The 19,801-nt window shown below is 37.4% G+C and overlaps 6 protein-coding genes across 6 annotated transcripts; 4 read left to right on the top strand and 2 right to left on the bottom strand. All coding sequences in view use genetic code 12, as the record gives it.

Annotated features, from left to right (window-relative positions):
- Nucleotides 1-830: 830 nt before the first annotated feature.
- I9W82_000483 (uncharacterized protein) lies at nt 831-3,515 on the top strand (the record flags this gene model as incomplete). The annotated part of the gene is made up of 1 exon (XM_067693942.1): nt 831-3,515. One exon carries the CDS (start codon nt 831-833, stop codon nt 3,513-3,515), a length of 2,685 nt encoding a protein of 894 aa, XP_067550509.1.
- Nucleotides 3,516-4,701: 1,186 nt separating this feature from the next.
- Nucleotides 4,702-5,175, top strand: I9W82_000482 (uncharacterized protein; the record flags this gene model as incomplete). Its single annotated transcript, XM_067693931.1, has 1 exon — nt 4,702-5,175. One exon carries the CDS (start codon nt 4,702-4,704, stop codon nt 5,173-5,175), a length of 474 nt encoding a protein of 157 aa, XP_067550508.1.
- A 1,206-nt stretch (nt 5,176-6,381) lies between these two features.
- Nucleotides 6,382-9,990, top strand: I9W82_000481 (uncharacterized protein; the record flags this gene model as incomplete). Its single annotated transcript, XM_067693920.1, has 1 exon — nt 6,382-9,990. The coding sequence occupies one exon, from the start codon at nt 6,382-6,384 to the stop codon at nt 9,988-9,990; it is 3,609 nt and encodes a 1,202-aa protein (XP_067550507.1).
- Nucleotides 9,991-10,042: 52 nt separating this feature from the next.
- On the bottom strand, nt 10,043-13,678 carry BMS1 (GTPase; the record flags this gene model as incomplete). Its single annotated transcript, XM_067693909.1, has 1 exon — nt 10,043-13,678. One exon carries the CDS (start codon nt 13,676-13,678, stop codon nt 10,043-10,045), a length of 3,636 nt encoding a protein of 1,211 aa, XP_067550506.1.
- A 227-nt stretch (nt 13,679-13,905) lies between these two features.
- On the top strand, nt 13,906-15,573 carry I9W82_000479 (uncharacterized protein; the record flags this gene model as incomplete). Its single annotated transcript, XM_067693897.1, has 1 exon — nt 13,906-15,573. The coding sequence occupies one exon, from the start codon at nt 13,906-13,908 to the stop codon at nt 15,571-15,573; it is 1,668 nt and encodes a 555-aa protein (XP_067550505.1).
- Nucleotides 15,574-15,990: 417 nt separating this feature from the next.
- On the bottom strand, nt 15,991-18,543 carry FLC1 (putative flavin adenine dinucleotide transporter; the record flags this gene model as incomplete). The annotated part of the gene is made up of 1 exon (XM_067693886.1): nt 15,991-18,543. One exon carries the CDS (start codon nt 18,541-18,543, stop codon nt 15,991-15,993), a length of 2,553 nt encoding a protein of 850 aa, XP_067550504.1.
- Nucleotides 18,544-19,801: the final 1,258 nt, after the last annotated feature.

Here is a 19,801-nt window from a genome sequence, read left to right as displayed (position 1 = left end):
TTAAAACTGTAGTTTACTGTGAGATCATTGAATTAACCATGTTACGGCTTAGAGTCTTGTCGCAAGACAGATTTGAAAGACAGTAGTTACGATGCATCTCTGAAGTTATCACACTACCGATTGCCATTCTGCTTGATCTACAGGTATGACGCTTTTTTGGTTGGTTTTGTGATTATATTAACTTTGCTGTTTTTGCGTTTTTGAAACTATTGCTACACAACTAAAATTCGAGGTGAAGTAACACAAGAGAAAGGAGAGGATCGCACATTATACATTACCTTGACCTACATGTAGCTGTCAATTGCTTCTTTGGAGATATTAGGTAGCTGTAGAAGTTAAAAGTTACCATAGAGTTTTCTTTCCTTCTGTTTCTTTTTTTGCTATTCTTGACTTGTATTGATGTTTTGTGTATAACATTGTTGAGAGTCTTTATTGTTCTTTAGTAGTAAAATTGAGTAGTACTTAGTAAGGTCTTGTGTATGTTTGTGTATAAAGAAGTAAAATTGAAACTGTGTAATGGGCGTTTAATGTTCAACAACAAACAATCAGAGAGACAAAAACTTCAATTTAATTTAATTTAATTTTGTTTTTTTTTTATTTTTATTTTTAAATGACTTTGAATACTATTTTTCCATTCTTCTTTCTTTCAAAACCATTACTGAGAACTAACTTCAATAAAACTAAAGATATTATTACCATTTTTCTAGTTCCTTCGTTTTCATAAGTACTTCTTTACATTTCAATTGGCAACCTATCAATCAAATCACCCAGAAATAAAAAAAAAACTTATCATCGCCCACCAGGAAAGAAAATAGCAAACATATCCAATTATGTCTCATTCAGTTTACCAAACAACAGGTAAACCTTTGTCAAAGGAGGCATTGTACCGCCAAAGAATGAAGCAAGGTGTCTTTCAATCACCTAGTGCCCCCATTGTTGGTGTTAATAGCAATGCATCAGATACTGCTGCCTTATTGGCTGCGTCATCTGACTTGACTGTCAAGCCATCATATGAACGTACTGTTGCTGTTGATGCACACACGGCTGCCTTGGCAGCTAAACCTAATGACGTCAATATATGGAAAAGACATCACGAGGATTCAGATGCTGCAGAAGCCGCCTTGTCAAGTCATTCAAAAAGTGACTCCTTGACTAGTCAATCTAGCAAACAACCAAATACCGTTGCTAGAGTTGGAATTGCTTCTGCATTAGACAAAGGATCTATTTACAAAGCTGCCCAGGAAAAATCAGCCAGCACAATGACTTCGAGAATTGATCCAATCAGAGATGTTTCAAGATCTGGTATTCAATCAAAATATGGCTCACAATCTTTGAATATTGGTAAAATTAATCAAGTTGCTACAAAGAAATCTAGCAGTACTTTGAATTCCAGATTCAACCCTGAGTTGGACTATAGATCAGGTTTGAAAAAGGAAAAGCCAGCTGAATATTTAAATCAAGAAGAGGAGGATTTGGCTGCTTCTGGAGCAAGCGCTTCTTTAAACAAAACTCCGTCAGTTCCCGATTATGCAACACAAACCAGGTCTAGTACTTTTAAAGCACAAGAAATTGTCAATTCTACTTTATTGGCTGCTGCTGCTGCAAAAGCCAATGATCGTTTGAGTACTTTGAATGCTAATACCCCAGCATCATTGAAAGCTCAAGCTCAGTTATATGCCAATGCCTTAGCTGTTGCACAAAAGAATAGTGACGAAAGAGTCAAAAACAGAGTTGCTGGAGTTATCAATTTGGGTGGTGGATTAACAATTACTCAAGCTGAATTGAATCAATTGGCGGCTACCTATGTGCAACCAGTTATTGACGATATTGAACAAAAAGCTGATTCAAGGAGAGAGATTGAATTATCAAAGAAGCAAAGAAAAGCTGAATTGAAAGCAGCTCATGAAAAAGCTAAGCAAGAGCAACAAGCGGCAAAGGCTAAAGAAAAGCAAGATATTGAAAAAGCCAAACAGGAAAGAGTCGCAGCTAATGAAAAATTAAAGAAAGGAGAGGACACGAAATTGACTGAGCATGAAAAGACTAGAAATGAAGAAGTTGCTGGTAAGCAACTGGAATATGAAGAATTGGAAAAGAAACATGCTGAAGAAAAAGAACAACTTCTTGCTGAAAAGAAGGAAAAACAGGATGAAATTGATGCCGAAGAAGCAGAAAAGAATGAAGAAAGACAAAAAGAATTGGATGATTTACAAGCTGAAAAGGATGAAATAGTTCAACCTGTTTTGGATGAATTAGAGGAAGAAAATGCTAAATTGAAGGAAATCACAGATGAAAGAGATGCATTGGCTGAAGAAGTTGATGGAATTGAACAAGAAAAGAATGACCGTGAAAAAGAAGTTGAGGATTTGAATAATGAACTTGAAGAGACTCAACTTGCCATTGATAAATTGGTTGAAGAATTGCGTCAAGCTTCTGAAAAGCATGAAACCACTGACACAGAATTAGCTGATCTCAAGGAGAAGGAGGCTAAAGCTAAAGATGAACATGCTAATGAAACTTCAAGATTGGATGGAGAAATTGCTGACTTGCAAAAGGAGAAAGAAGCCAAGACTGAAGAGAAAGCCAATAAAAAGAAGGAAATATTGGGTGCTATTGATGAAAAAGTCAAGCATGAGAAGAGGGTTAATGATGAGTTACCTCCACATTTGAAACGTGATATTGATGAGGAAAAACTCAGGGATACTGGCTCATTGTTTGCTGAAGATGAAAAGCCTAAAGCAAAGGCTGTGACCTCAGAAGCTAAGGAAGCTAAACCTTTAGTATCAGACGAAGGTAAGGAAAGCAAGCCTTTGGAAACTTCAAAGCCTTCCACTAGCAAAGCTGATGATGGTGAAATCAAACCTGTTCCTTTGATTGCAGTTGCTGAAAAACATGAAACTCCTAAAGCAGCTGAAGCTGAAAAGCCAAAGAAGGAAGCATTTAAAGCTGTTGAGAAGGACACTGGTGCTGCTGCTGCTGCTGCTGCTCCAAAGGCTGAAAAGAAGGATGTTAAGCCTGCCACCGCTAGTAAAGCTGGTGCAACAAAGGCTACAGAAAAGAAGCCAGTGGAAAAGAAACCAGCAACTGCCACCCCAGCCAAGAAGGAAAAGGCCTCGTTCAGGAAAAGGTTGAGTAATTTCTTCAAGGAACCATCACCAACTAAGCCGACACCAGCTAAGTCAGCTCCAGCTAAGTCAACTCCAGCTAAATCAACTCCAGCCAAGTCAACTCCATCTACCAAAGACGAGACCAAGAAGGAAGTCAAGGAAGAAGCCAAACCCAAAGCCACCACTTCCACCACCGCTGCCGCCACTGCATCAACCACTAAGCAACCAGCCGCTAAAGATGCAGAAAAAGAAGCCAAATCCTTAGATCCAAAATCTACCAAGCGTGCAAACACTGCTGAGACAAAGGATTCTGAAGATGGTGATTATGGCGATTACGATGATGTGGATGATGAACTTTCGTTAAACAAGAAACAAAATGAAAGAGGGTTGTTCAAGGAGGATGTTTTGTAAAGCGGATTAAATAAACCTTTTGTCCTGATTTATTTTTTTGTTGTTGTTGTTGAATGATTGATTCATTCGGATAATATTTTGTTTTTTTGTTTTTTGATTAATTAACTGATATCCCCTTTTCCCGTCAGCTTTCAAAAAGAATGTTGCTGTTGTTGTTGTTGTTGTTATTTTGTAATTTAGTATCGTTGTTTCAAGCTTGTTTTCCATTTTAATAGTTCGTAACTTTAATCAAATTGAGTTTAATTTGTATCCAGAATATCGTAGCTTGACTATAAGGAGAAGAATCGGTTTAGAGTAAAAGAGATACCAAACCGAGCTACACTATTATCGCAGGATTGAAACATTCCATAATAACAGGAATGCTTGGTACAAATTGAAATCAAATAAGATAACAAAAACATGAAAAGCAGTGGTTTTATCTTCAAACCAAAAGCATCAACAACAGACTTTAACTTTTCTGAAACTTGTACCTTCAGACAAACTGAATCACGTTTATAAGCTTTGACCTTGAAACTTTCACAAACGGAATCACTTCGCAGACCCGGGCAGTAGAATACTTTCACTGACCTTTCATTAACTTATCTAATCAACACAATCTCCAACTCTTTTCCCATTTTCCATCAACTATCATCATTCGTCGTTGGCTTCGGACACTGGCTGGCCAGACTAGCACCATTGCACAACTCAGAACAAATCCAGCGACTTCAAACGCGGTCAAAGTGGTTCACCGTAGAACAAAAAGTATTCGATAGTGATATTCGGATAATAAATGGTTCGCGTGTTTTAATCTCACACGCATATTTGGAAGTACCTTGTATGGTTGATTCCTTTGTGAAAACAAAGGAGGGGCACGAAACGGCAATCATTGCATGGGAAAAATCCTTTGACTTTGTCGCGAGGACTTGGTGTTTAATAAAGGATCATCGTTTGCGGTTCCCATGGTAGTGAATAACTGCCGTTTACATCGAGCAGGCAAAGATTAAACTCTTTGCATCAGCATGTCAATACTGTACTCATTCACCATTCGGCTTCGAATTTTTCTCCTATCTTTGAAACTTATAATATGATTAAGCCAAAACAAAAAAAAAAAAAAAGAGGGCTTCCCTTGTAACTCTTCCATCACGAATAAAAAGACAATATTACATATACATTCATCTCATATTGTTATCACCAAACACAGGTCTAAATGTCGGATATACTTCATAAACTAAATTTCAAAGTTGCTGATGCATCATCAGAATACAAGACTAGGAGGAAACATCAAATGATTAGATTTTTCATGTTTGCTGGATTATCTATATTTACATTACGATTTATTAATAAACAGACCAAGATTCGACAATATGTGCCCACTTCATTCCAACAAAATCATCAACCTCCAATCTCCAATAATTTCACTGCTGATGCTGCAGTGGCTATTGGTGCTGGAACTATGGCATGTGGGTCAATTACGGGGATGATTGTGATGGGAACTGCATGGATTTTGGATGTGAGTAGTTTGAAGGAGTTTGGGTATAGGATGAAAGGAATGATGGGTGGATATGAAAAGGAGAAGGCGTTGAGTGAGAAGGAGGTTGATGAGGAGACAAAGATGTTACAGGATGGATTAAATGATTTGCTTGATGGAAAATATGATGAGCATAGTGAGCTGCTGAAGTGAAAAAGAGTGTGATTTGGTGGCTTGATTTTGTAAATAGTGATAATGTTGGCTTGTATAGTGTCAAATGTACATACGTATGTGTACTTTTCATATTGGAGGTTTCGAATTAAAGCTGTTGAGCTCTGTGGAAGAGATCTATTCAGGTTGTTTGTAAAGACGCTTGGACTATTTCAATACTATCAAGTTCTCCTCATCCGCACATTATGCATGGGTGTTGTAAATTTTGCATCTATCCTCCGGTTTCGCTCGGCTGTCTTGAAGTTTGCGGATGATTAATATGAAAGGGAAGTAATTAACGTATACCATCTATCCACCAGTCAGATGGATGCTCATGACGTGGTATGTTACTATCATTAAAAGCTTTACTCTGTCTAGTAGAGAGTTTGTTTCTTGTTAGTTAATGTCTACTGAATGTTTAGATACTGTGCGGCTAATTTAAATTACCGAGGATATTGCGCTACCTTTACCTATTTTTTGCATTTTCGCACAAGTTACATGTAGTAGTAGTCACACTAAAATTCATGTGAAAAGCGGATTACGGAAAAGACGGCTTTTGAACAAACTCTAGTAATCTACGGGAGTTTTGTTATTAGTGGTCATTGTAGCTATCGCACACACAAGCAAGCTTCCTCCCTTTTCATTTGTTTGCGGGAACTTTAAAGATCAGAAAGAAAGATCTTGAGGAGTATTCTTCCATAATCTTTTCTTATCTCAAAATCTCTATTTTACTTGTATTGATGATAATGTATGTTCTTTTTGAATGACACTGTATGCTTAAATAAATCTCTAATGAGATGTTTAAAGTGTAAGCTTAAGCGTATGTCTCTTTCAAAATACTTTCTATGATATACTATGCTATGGATGATTTAATGATGGCAAAAAAATAATTTTCCCCACACAAATGAAGATTACTCTACTCTCTTTTATTAAATCCGCAATAATAGAATAGAATTAAAAAAAACAACAAAAAATCATCCAACACCAAACACACTTAAACTGAACTTCTTTTTTCAAACTTTCTTTAGAAAATCATTTATTTTTTGCAACACACCACCCCCTTTATCACTCAACTCATAGCAACAACAGATACCTTAAGAAGAGTAAAACTGACCCAAAGCTAAACTAATCGTCACCACTAATATCAATACTACACCCCCGACTCACTTATTTCAATCTCACGTGCAAAAAAACTTTTAATTTTCCTAAATGGCTAGGTATTCCAAATCATCCAAATCAAAAGGGTTATCACAACTGGTTGTATTACCAACTTATCAACTAGACTCAAACTTGGTTTTATTACCAGGTATTATCTACAATGTTACATTTTCCCGTTTCAAAGCAGCCGCATTATTGTACAGATTTAAAAATGTGGTTTCGAGAGTATCCATCATCAACAACTTGTTAGCAGAATACAACTTTGATGTTAATGGTAACAACAATAGCAACAATAGCAACACTTCCAACGAACCTACAGATGCAGACAGTACCAACCCAAGTGTCATTTCACAAGATGCCGTGGATGGTATTTCTCTGTTTTACAAGTTGGAAACAACTGTTAATGAAGGAAAAGAAGATGATCTTTCTTTGACTGATGGTCCTGTTAATGACTTTGACTGGTTGACTTTTGCTATTTCTCCAAACTTGGATAAGATTTTGGAATCGAGAAACAAGGAACTGGCTGATTTTTCCAATGTTGTCACGATAGTTCGTGTTGTTGGGATTGTTGATGACTCAACTAATATAAAGTTGACATTACAAGCCCTTACCCGTGGTGTCAAGGTTCCTGATTCGCGTGCTACATCACGTCCAAATGAGGCCAAAATTATTGTTGATTGGAATGCCGAAGTGCCAGATATTAGAAACAAATTCAAGACATTGAGATCAAACTACAAGAAATTGTTCAACTCTATTGAAAAGTTTTTGATCATGTATCGTGAAGCTTTAAAGAATAATGCTGCCATGGGAAGCAGCAACCTTTCATTAACCAAGGATAACTTGAATGATGATAAAAAGCAAGATGAGCAAGATCCAGTAAAGCAAAATTTGTTGACATTGAACCCCTTGGCTAATGCGTTGTACATGCAATTAGCAGGATCGAAGGACTTTAGTAAAGCATTTATGAGCTTGCAACGATTATATTCACAGATTCGTACTACACCATCTTCAGCTGAAGATGCAAAAGTCGATGCAAAGACATATTTGAGATTGATTGACTTGACAACAGCAATCTTGCCATTCCCCAATTATGAAAAGTTGAGGTTGTTGAACAAGTACAAAATTGAAGATAGGTCAGATGCAATCAATGAAATGATGCTGTTATTAAATGGTGTATTTGAAGCTTTGAAACAAAACAATTCATTTGCCAACAACTGGTTCCATAATGAAGCATCTAATGTACAACGAGCAAATGTTGTATCTAATCAACTCAAGTCAATTAGAGTGTTGCTAGAAGGAATGAGCAAGAGGAATAGAGCTGCTGCTCAAAAGCAGTCACAATCGAACCAACAAGCAAAGTCTCCGAATTCAGCAAATTCAAGAAACACACGTGCAAATGGCTCGAATGATAGAGGAGATTACGAAGAAGGCGAAGATGATGAAGATGATGAGTTGCGAGTTATCGCTGACTTTATCAAGAACAAGTTGCCTACTATTACCTCATTATCTCCTGATTCCAAACGATTAATTATGAAGGATTTCAAGAGGATCAAATCAGCTGCAAATTCACCAGGAGGTGGTGGAAATGCTGATTTCCATGTGATTAGAAATTATTTGGAAATTGTTATGGATATCCCATGGGACAAGTATGTTAGCAAGTTCAAAACCAACAAGGAGATTGATTTGAAAGCAGCAAAAGCTCAATTGGATAAGGATCATTATGGTTTGGAGCATGTCAAGAGAAGACTTATTCAATATTTGGTAGTTTTGAAACTTTTGGGTATTAATGCTGCAAAGGTTATTGATGAGGATAGAAGTAAAAACTCTGAAAACAAAGCCAACAACCAAAAAGATGCCAATTCAAGTGAACAAAATGGCATTCTTATTGCTAATGGCGATGAGACATATCGTGCAAAGCAAAAGGCTCAAGATCAAGTTGACAAATCAATGGAAGACTCTCAATTTGAAGAAGGTGCTCTTGAAGCAATCAGAGTCACCAAGAGTAATAAGTCCCCAATCATTGCCCTTGCTGGACCACCGGGTATTGGTAAAACTTCCATAGCTAAATCAATTGCTACTTCATTGGGAAGAAATTTCCAAAGGTTATCGTTGGGTGGTATCAAAGATGAAAGTGATATTAGAGGCCATAGAAGAACTTATGTTGGTGCCATGCCAGGACTTATCATTCAAGCCTTGCGTAAAGCTGGTTGTATGAATCCAGTTATATTGTTGGATGAAATTGATAAAGTTGTTGGTGGAAACTCTGGCGCTACAAAGTACAATGGTGACCCGTCAGCAGCATTGTTGGAAGTATTGGATCCAGAACAAAACAGCACCTTTATTGACCACTACTTGGGTTTCCCGGTTGACCTTTCACAAGTTATCTTTATTTGTACTGCTAATGATCCATACAATATGACAAGACCACTCTTGGACAGATTGGAATTGATTGAAATGGGTGCTTATGATTACAATGAAAAGATGATTATTGGTAAAAGATACTTATTACCAAGACAAGTGAAACGTAATGGGTTCCCAGTATCTGACGAACACAAGGTTGAAGAGTTTGTCAATATTGATAAAGCAGCATTGAAGAAGATCATTATTGATTACACGAGAGAAGCAGGAGTTAGAAACTTTGAAAGAAAATTGGGAACATTGTGTCGTTTCAAAGCAGTTGAATACTGTGAACAATTGAACGATGCTTCGAGACACTATAATCCCCACATCGATGAAAATGATTTATCTATTTACCTTGGTGTTCCATTTGCCAGTGGTGATTTCACTGCTAATGAGTCCACATCAATTGGCAATTCTAGAATTGGAGTTGTAAATGGATTATCATACAATTCCGAAGGTTCAGGTTCTGTGTTGGTGTTTGAAAGTATTGGATTTGATAGGAGAACAGGAAATGATGACAACAATTCATCCAGTGCTGGATCGGGTGCTAATTTGCACATGACTGGACGCTTAGGTGAAGTATTGATGGAGAGTGGTAAAATTGGTTTAACTTTTATCAAACTGATGATTTACAAGGATTTGCTAAAATATGAAAAGGAGCAAGGTAAACAAAACACCTCGGCTTTACTTCAAAAACTCAACAACTTGGATATTCACATGCATGTACCAATGGGAGGAATACCTAAGGATGGACCATCAGCTGGTGTCACCATGGCATTGCTGTTTTTGTCAGTTTTGTTGGATAAGCCCGTACCTACAGATATTGCCATGACTGGGGAAATCACTTTGCGTGGGTTGGTGTTGCCTATTGGTGGAGCTAAGGAGAAGTTGCTTGGTGCTCATTTAAGCCATGGAATTAAACGTATGATTGTGCCTAGAGAAAACAGAAAAGATTTGATTGAAGAGTATTCAAAGAGTATATTGGAAGAAAAGCATGAGGGTAAGCATAGCAAGCCATCTAAAGATGCCAGTCATGGTCATGATGGTGGTGATTTGAATTTCCTTAATCAATTGTTGAAGGATAATGAAGATGTTGATTTTAAAATGAATGATGTCGAAAAGTTCTATTTGAAGAAATATGGTATTCAATTGTACTATGCTCGTGAATTTTATGATGTTATAAAGATTGTTTGGAATGAGGATGATGTACTTTTGAAAGAAGAATCAAACCAAAAGAGATTACTTGAATATCGTATTTAGATGAATTAAACAATTCTTTTATTTGAAAAAGCTATGTAGTTTATCCCTATTATTATCTTCTTCTTTTATTACCTCCTTCACCTTCGTCACCAAGTCTTCTCTTTTTACCTTCCTTTGCAAAATACTCCTTCTTTCTCTCTTTCTCCTTTTCCTTTCTCAACTCCTCATTCTTGGCAATTTTCTTCAACTTCTCCTTAAATTTCTCATCCTTCTTGGTCTTTCGTTTAACATCCTTTTCTTTACGAATCGTGGCAATCTTTTGCATCAAATCACGCGCCTTCTTTTCTTCACCACCCAAAACCACAGCTCGTTTATTCATATAACTCTGTTTCTTTTGTGGCTTCATTTGATGAATTTGTGACTTGAATGGCAAATCAGCTTGGATAGATTTAGGCACTCGCAATGGATTGAAACGACGTTCAACTCGTTCAATCTTCTTGTATTGAGAATCATCTTGTAATGGAGTAGCAATATTGTTTTCGGCACGAACTTGACCCGTTAATCGCATACCTTTCCATTCAGAATGATGATTAAGTAACAACGAAGTGACTGGATTATAAAACTTTTTAATCTTGATGGGGTACCACGTCTTGAGGAAAATAGTATCAGACATCAAAATCTTGTCTTCAAAAGTAGCTCGGAAATATCCATCGGGTTTCGATAATGCACGTTTAATCTCACCTCGGATCCCACTAACGGTTCTAATTTGTGCTCCTTCAAATTTAGCAACTTCTAAAGCATTGGAAAACATATCTTTGATAAATGCCGTGTTTCTGTAAATCTTGTATGGATGCCCCACCAATTTCAACTTTTTGACAATCTCAACTGATGAATTGACATCCTCAACAATACCAGTTGCCGCCACTCTAAATGACCCTGTAGTGGACTTGTTATCAACGATATTGAACCCGACAAATGTCGTATTTGGAGCAACTAAAGGACCGTAAAATGACGCAAAACAATACGCATGCTCAGGAGTATACTTCAACATTCTATTTCTCGTTCGTGAATCAGATGTCGTGTATATAGGCAACGTTTGGAATCGACGCCAACCCAATGATAAAATCAATGGATCTTGAGACTTTAAAATCTTTTTGTGCCATCTATGTCTTCTAATTCTTGAATTCATTATACCAAATCTCATTTCAGTAGCCAATAATCCACCAAGAACCAAAGGGTACTCGGGAGTGAAATTGTCAACAAACTCACATGGCAATGAATTGAAAACAATCTTGACGTAGGATCCAGCACGATACCCTTCAATCTTGATACGTTGCTGTTGGTCCATTTCCTCATATTGAGCCTTGTTGATTTCCAATTGCTTGGCCATTTTATTCTTTTGAAACTCATACCATGTTTCTGCTTCAGTGTCACCTTCTGGGTCATCGGCACCAAATTCACGATCTTCTTCTTCTTCAAATTGGGTCTTCAATTTTGCCTTTTTTGCGGCATTTAGTTGACGCTTTTGTTCAACTGTGAGGTTTTCATCATCTTGGATAAGTGCATCGTCTTCTCCTTCAGCTTGCTCTTCAGCGTCAAAGTCGGCAAAGTCATCTTCGTCATCGTCTTCATCATCGTCTTCATCGTCATTGTCACTGGATCGTGATTTTCCATTCGTAGAACTTTGACCTCCTTCTCCATCTTCCAAATCTTCAAAATCTCCATACAATTCTTCATCATCATCATCATCATCAACCCCATTTTGCTCACCATTCTGCTCCTCCTCATCATTCAACTTTGGAGCAGTCAATAACCTCTTTTTCAAAATAGCATATCCATTCTCATACTCCTCATCACTATCAGCTTCAGCAGGCTCTGAAAACCTTTTCCTCAATTCTTCAACAGGGGAAAACTTGGGCTTTGAATTATCCAAGTCTTCACTCAGGTCCTTAATAACCTTCTTTTTGAAAAAATCTCCATCTTCATCATCATCATCTTTCTCAATGTCTTCCTCCTCTTCGTCCTCTTCATCATCAGCTTCACCCATCCATCTCTTGATGGCATCAGCTGGGTCGATATTTGTCATATAAATCAATTTATTAATATCCCATTTCCTCTTACTCGATCCTTTTAATCTCGAAGCAGCAGACTTGTAAGAATTGTCCTCCTCATCATCAGACGAAAGTGCTGAATCTTCAACATACTCCAATTCCTTGTCGTTATACTTGTTGTTATCGAAATCAACCTCTACTAATCTAGGTTCTCTACCTTCTTCATCTTCATCTTCATCTTCATCCTCCTCATCGGATTCAGCATCATCAAATTCATCATCTTCAGAGACGGACTTTCCATACACTCTAGCTTTCCTCATTGATGTTCTACCAGTATCAACAATTGTTTCTTCATCACCATCTTCGTCAGATAAAAGACCAATTTCTTGCTCACTCTCATCCGACTCTTGCGACACCTCATTCCTCAATGCACTCGAATTTGAAAACAATTGCAACCCAGGTCCATCTTCAAATCGTTCCGCCATAGTCTTGGCAACATCTTGTAAATTAGTAACCATGGTTTCACCTTCACCTTTAATTTCTCCATCAACATTACCACTAGCATTGAAACTTTCCTTATCTCCAACATCAATATACACGGCATCTTTATCAACAAGAACTCCACCAACATCAGACATTGGCGCATAGATAATCTTTTGTTTATCTTCCAATCTCTTCCTTCTTCTAGTGGTCTTGGCTAATGGTTCACCCAGTTCGGCAGCAGCTTTAATCCTTTCTCTTTCCAATTCTTCCAATTTCTGCTCAAAATATGGCGTTGGGCACGGATCAGGTAATTTTTCCACTGACGACACAGCATAATCGCCAACACCAGCAATGTGAACATTTGCATCTTGATATGGCAATGGGGTTCCATGGAGGTACCCATATACAGCAACTTTTCGATCACATTTGGGGTTCTCAGCAATCAATTGTGGATGAGTCAAATCTGTAATTCGATCACCCAATAAGTACGGATGTTCATTTCTCCACTTTAATGGTCTGAATTTCATCACTGAGATGAATCTACTCAAGTTGAGAATTTCTCTATCAGGGTAACGGCCATTGATGACTCCAGAAAGATAAAATAATTTGGCCCCTTGATAAACCTCGGTCCAGAACCGATGTTTCAATCTCTTTTTAGATGTTCTTAAAGTCGATTGTGATTTGAAAAGATCTAGGTGTGTAGCTACTCCCAATACTCTAGGCATACCATGATGTTGAGCAATATTGAGAAACTCCATCGTCTCCATCTCCAATCCATAGTTTCCATCAATTAAAAGAAGTACCAAATCGGCAATCTTGGCCACATCAATCATCGAATTCAAATCATTATTCACTTCAATAAAAGTCAATCGTCTTCTTTTCCCACTGACTACAGTAATGGGACCTTTAATTTCAGTCAAAGTGGTCTTTGTCAATCGACGAATCAAAGATTTGATCAAGGTGGATTTCCCAGTACCTGGAGGTCCAACAACGGCAACGATAACTGGTGGAGGATCATCATCGGGGGTACGATCAACCATGGGCACGTGTAGTTTACGTTCATTGACATCGTGGGATCGTCTTGCCATTCTTTCCAATTTTCGGGGTGCTGCTACTGCAAATGCCTTTTTGTTCTGGCCATTTTGATGTAGTTTCTTTTTGGCTCCTGTTTTCTTGGTGGCTCCTCTATGAGCCTTATTGGATTGTTGCTCCATGGTGGGAGAATAGTCTGTTGGAAGATGGTTTGGTTGAAGTAAAAGATGTGCTATTTTGTATGGTCTTTAAATTTTTTTTTTTTTGCTTTTCAAATTTCCTCATCGCCTAGAAACACTTTGTGTCATATAACTCACACAAAGTTTTTGCAACATTACAAATTAAGAAGGAAACCATATACACAACAGTCTGCTTAGGAGTCACTACCTCAGTATTGTTCGAGCCAGTAATGGGTCACTTATCAGCCAATATACTACTTCCATTACTACTACTAATCATCCTCCTCCCAGAATCTACCCAAGCAACATGGCTCTTCACAAAACACAATATATGCAACCCATCACAACAGCAACAACAACAACAACCATTCACAGGATTCAAAATCATCCGCCAATACAAAATATCCGGCTACAATCCACCTGTATCTATGCATTTCCTAACTATTGCTCACTGCAACGCGGGGAAAGTTGATTATAAAAAAGTTCTTCGAACGCAGTCGAATAAGTTCATTGATTGGGATGTGCCTTTTTGTTTGTTGAAGCCAAGTGTTAGTGAGGCGGTAGTTGGAGTAGTGGATGAAGTGCCTAAGCAAGGTGAAAACAATGGCCATTCGAGTTTTGAAAATGAGTATATGAATGTATCTTCACGAGGAGGACAACAACAGAACCTACAGACAGCAAAGGTTCCCAGCAGTAGGGTCCTAAACACAATCAAGCGTAAATCTATCCAAATCAATGACTTGATCCGCAAGAAATTTGATACAACAATGGAGAAATTAACAAATGGGAAATGGATAGAATATAGTGGTAAATCCAACAATGCCTTCAGCAATAAACAGCAGGCACCATTATCAACTGATCAGTACAACAAACTCGATGGCTTTTCAACTCATATCCAACAACAGTCCGCTCTATCTCCCTTACACACGGCACTAACTCAAGAACTAAACAACCTAATCTGTTTCAAAATGGCAAGACGGAAAAGATATGCCAAACGTAAAGTATCCTTCTTTATGCCCCATACATTTGTCGGAGCAATTTACGAATGTTTAATACCATTGGATCAAAAGCATGAAATCTTGAAATCATTAATCAATAGCAACAAGGAGGGATTGGAACAGAATCATAGCCTGGGGAGCTTATTACCACTTTCCAATCACCAATTCTTCATGGTGATGCAAAACTTCCCCATGAAATGTGATTCTCATTTATCGAGACCACTCGCACCCTTATTCGCAGAAGACTCAACCAAGCAATGGTTTGAAAACAAGTTTCATCATTTGTTAAACCCCAAATTCATCCAAACTATTCCTTACTTATCAACACCAGCTCCTCCAGCTGCAACATCCTCATTAAAGGCAGCATCAGCTGCATTGGCTTTACTTCAACAACCTTTGCAACTCCTAAGCACGCCATTCAAACTACTCGGGTTTCCTCTACCACAACAGCCGGCTCCACAATTGAACACCGCGATACGCCCATTTTCCTCCTCTTTCTCATCCTTTTCTTTTGCAAATACTGGTGACACAACCTGGGCTGATAAAATCAACGTTAATGAAGATTACAACTACAATGAGATTGATTTACACTTGATAAGTAAAACGGTAGCATACCTGGCCAACATCCTCAATAAATTGATTGCTCCATTGGATTTCAATTGGTTAGTTAAGGGGTATAATCGGGCCAACGTAAATGAACGAGATGCAGCATTCACTCTTGATAATGAGCCTGTTGGTCAAGACAGTGGTGGTGATGGTGAGTCACATCAACTTTTGCTGTCTGATGGATATTCATGGGATCAAAAAGTTAGTTATTGGTTAGCTTCATTAAATGAGAAATATATTAATCGAATCTTGTTACAGATCGAATCCAGCTGGGACAGATTGAATATCGACTAAGGTTCTTTTCACTTACTGGAGTCTACACTTCATAGAAAGCCCACACTTCTATTCAATGAAAAATGTTTTATTTTAAACGATAAAATCTAAAACGAAGATTTTTTTGCAACTCCCTCTCTCCTATATATAAACCGTTGGTATGGGTCCTAATAATACAATAAATGAAAAAATTTCGTCCTCCTTGAGTAGTGATGTATGAGAAAAACCTTTTGGGTAAATAATGGACAAAATGTCCATATTCAAATTCAACAAGGGTTTTATGCTTTCTCCACTCAACATGCATTCTCTAGAAAAAAACGACCGAAATAGTATCTGTTTGAGAGCCATATGCCTCTATGCCACCACACCTTCTCTTTCTAGTCTCTCTCTCTCTCCATCTCCAATTATCTTTGTACGTGCCATCTCTCTTTCCCTTAATCAAAGGATATTCAACTTGTGGGTAGGATTCGACCTAACCATATCTGATGTGCTGCTCTCGTTACGTGAATGCCCCTTTGTGCCACCTTCGTCATGGATCGGATTTGGTCTTAGAAACTGTGCCAGTTGATTAGTATGTGGCGTAAAGTCCAATTTATCATTTGAATCTTCCTCTTCATAATCATCATCAAGGTGTAATGTGTCGCTGATTCTGGTCATGTTTGCATTGTCACTACCATCACTATTATGTTTCCTATCAGTAGTCTTTTTTTTCGATAGTTTCCTTGCAAGTTTATTCTTCCATTCACCAAACGTTGACGTTGCTCCCGCAGCAGCGGTACCTCCACCTACTGCAGCTCCAGTGGCTGTAGCAGCACCTGCGCCTCCTCCTCCTCCTCCTACTCCTCCAGTAATCTGATGTTGACCACGTTCATCGGAGTACATAGATTCCGACTCAATTAAATCAGCATTGTGATTATTAGTGAATCTGGATGGCCGTATATGCTCTGGTGTAGTAGATGAGGAAACTTCGTCTGCACCTTCTCTTGATACATCGTTCAATTTATACATTTGTGATTCCCAATCGGTTGAATGCTCTTGTGCAGCAATACCCAATGCAGCCAATTCATTATTTCCACTACTATTACCATTCTTCTCATTATAGTCTGGTGGGGTATAGTTTTTGTTTTTAACTGACGACATTCTTTGGAATGAAAAACGATCATCTTTAGCTGGAGCAAATCTGGCATCAGGGTTTTTACTCAATACTGAAAATAATGAAAGGACAATAATGAAAATCAACAATATAAATGAAAATGCGGCATTAAGAATGAAAAACACCCATCCCATGATTGAAGCAACTTGTGCTGGTTGACCAAAAATGTCAGAAAAGAATAAAAATAAAAATGAATTAATTGTAGTGACAATGGCAATCATATAATTCATTATATTTGTTGGTTTGTTTAAAAATGGTTTAAGCCAAAACAAGACAATAGTGTAAGCCAAATCAGCAAGGAAAACTGGCCAAACTGAAACTTTACCACCAATGGATTCTTGACAAAAGGCAATGAATATACCTTTGAAAACATTATATCCAAGCAAAACCATTCCAAACCAATAGTATTTGGCATGAAACATTGTGTACAAGAATCCATATTTTTCCAAAGTCTTTTGCTCTCCATACAACAAGGCAGCTGGATTGTGAAACTTGCGTTTTGATAAACGTCCAATACGTAAAACATTGTAAAAACACCAACCAAATACAATAATCATTAAAAGGAGAAATAAAACTGCCAATACAACAACAGCAGCAGAATCAACTCTTGTAAACTCCCATAATGAAAATATGGTCAATTGAGTAGATCCAATCCAAATATATCTCAAAAGTGATCCTTTAACAACATTACTAAAATTGGATCTGAAAATGGAGAATCGGCGAGGATTCAATTTGCCAAATCTTGTCAATAAGACAACAATTGATTTGGAGAAAATCAATAATCCCACCAACAAATAACCAATAAGGATAAACCAAGTATATCCGGTGGGCACTATGGACGTTGATTCGATATGTGTGTTATGACCAATTCTCCTAATACCACGCAACACAATTAAATAAGTGTTTGAATACAAGGAATAGTCTAATCCACGTTTGGCAAAATCAATCACTTTTTTACCCAAATACAGGGATTCATACTCCAATGCACGTTTACTTCTTTGAACCAAGATTTGTTTAGTCTCTCCGGTAAAATAAGTTGTTGGAGTTCCGCCAGTCAGTTGAACATACCATCTAAAAATCTTTTGCATAAACTTGATTTCAATTAAACCCATCGACCAAGCTAAATTCTCAGCCCAAGCACTAGCAATTGGTGGCATTCTTTCAACAGCTTGCATCGATACAATAACAACACTTTGGAAGTAGAGGAAAAGAGCAACTGCATTGGCAGCAATGTGAGAAGCTGCGTTTGAGTTTCCAAAAGTTGACAACATGGCAGCAATTAACAAACCTAAACCAGCAATAACGGCAGTGGCCCATTTGACACCAGTTTGACTAACTGATTTACCATTTACAAAACTAGCTTGAAGACAGGATACTTTGTCACCAGATGATTGGTCACGAACAATAACTCTAACCACAGCATCAATATCTGGCACTTGATAAGCAATACCTGGAATTTGACTAGTATATTTTGAACTAATGTATTGAACTGAATCCACTTTAATTTGTCCTGGGTAAAGAGGACAAAATTGTTTCCAACCAATGTCACATAAATTGACATCTTTTTCGATAATTAAAAAACCATAAGCATAAACTTGAACATGAGCCAAAACATTTCCTGAAATTTCTGTATTTAAATCAAGGGTATATCGTAAAGCTCTAGTATCTGGGTCAAAAGTGACATTAAAAGTTTGCGGAGTGATTTGTGATTGTTCCATACATGTGACTAATGAAGAAGCTGACAAGTGTCTTCTAGCATGAGTTGGTGTAATGAGGAGGCATAATGATAATAATAGTGAGATGGATGTGAATAACCTCAGAACTTGTATATGTAGCATTATGGCGAGGGAAAAGACTTTTGTATAATGTTGAGGGAAGGGGGGGGAAGAGTGTTGTCTTTGGCTTTTTCTAAGATAATAGTAGCAAATAGCAAGAAGAAAAAGTCTTGGGTTTGAGTCTGAGGTTGAGTTGTTATAATATCTCAAATCCAAGAAAAAAGGGGGATTATTATTCAACAGGTGATGATTCAATATACGATGAAAAAAAAGAAAAAAAAAAGAAAAATGTTTTTTCTGGTGATTCCTCTTTAAGGGGGTAAAGCGAGTGAGTAGGATGATATGGGGTATGATTATGGTTTGGTTTGGTTTGGTGTATATGATCTTGCTGTGTGTGGTTGATTCGGTTGTAAAAAAAAAAAAAAATAGTAAGGAAAAGTTTTTTTGGGTTTGATTTAGGAAAAGGGGTGTGTCTGATATTATTAAGTGTATGTGTATGTGTGTATGTAGGAAAAGTAGTGTATTTTGATACAAATTTTACAAAAAACTGCAACAAGAGCAAACAATACAACCCAAGCACAGCACAGCCTATACAAACTATATACAATACACAATATCCAATATTGAGCTATAAAATACAGGTGTATCTACCGTAGGGGATAGAGTATTGTATTCCCGTCTTATAGAAAAGATGAGAGAAACCAGAGGAGAAAGAACACTGAGTACGCAAGTAAAGAACAAGAATTTAACTAAAAACAACTACTTTATGTAAACAGCGGTCGTGTGCCTGTGTCAAAAATAGAAAGCTAATTTATATGAGAGAGATAAAAGCTTTACTCTAAGCTCCTAAACAAACCATTCATTAGGTTCAAGGTATACAACATCAACATGGTGTCAAAAGTAAGCTGGATGTGTTGTGTTGTGTGGATAATATCAAAGTATATTTCACGCGATTCTTTCCTTCCCATCAATTTAACTTTTGTGTGTGTTAACATACTAAATGTGCATATATATTTTGTTTTGTTTTGTTTGTTTGTTTATATATAGTAACGCATTGTATATATATTTTTGTGTTGTACACGTGCAAAAAGAGTCTAACTATGTACGCGTTATAAATATCGCATCGCATTGCGCATCTCCACGACGAGATGTAAGATGGATAAAGATATTGTGTAGTACTGACTACTACTACTACTACTATGATTGTGGCTTATACAACTAGTTTTGTGACTTATACAACTAGTACAGCCTTGAAAGAACCAAAAAAAATTGTCCAAAACCCAACATATACAACCTAATTGACTTGAATTTTTACTCACTA

Source organism: Candida metapsilosis (genome assembly GCF_017655625.1).
Source record: "Candida metapsilosis strain BP57 chromosome Unknown scaffold1, whole genome shotgun sequence".
In the NCBI taxonomy this organism is placed as follows: domain Eukaryota; kingdom Fungi; phylum Ascomycota; class Pichiomycetes; order Serinales; family Debaryomycetaceae; genus Lodderomyces; species Lodderomyces metapsilosis.
This window is presented reverse-complemented; position numbering and strand designations above follow the sequence as displayed.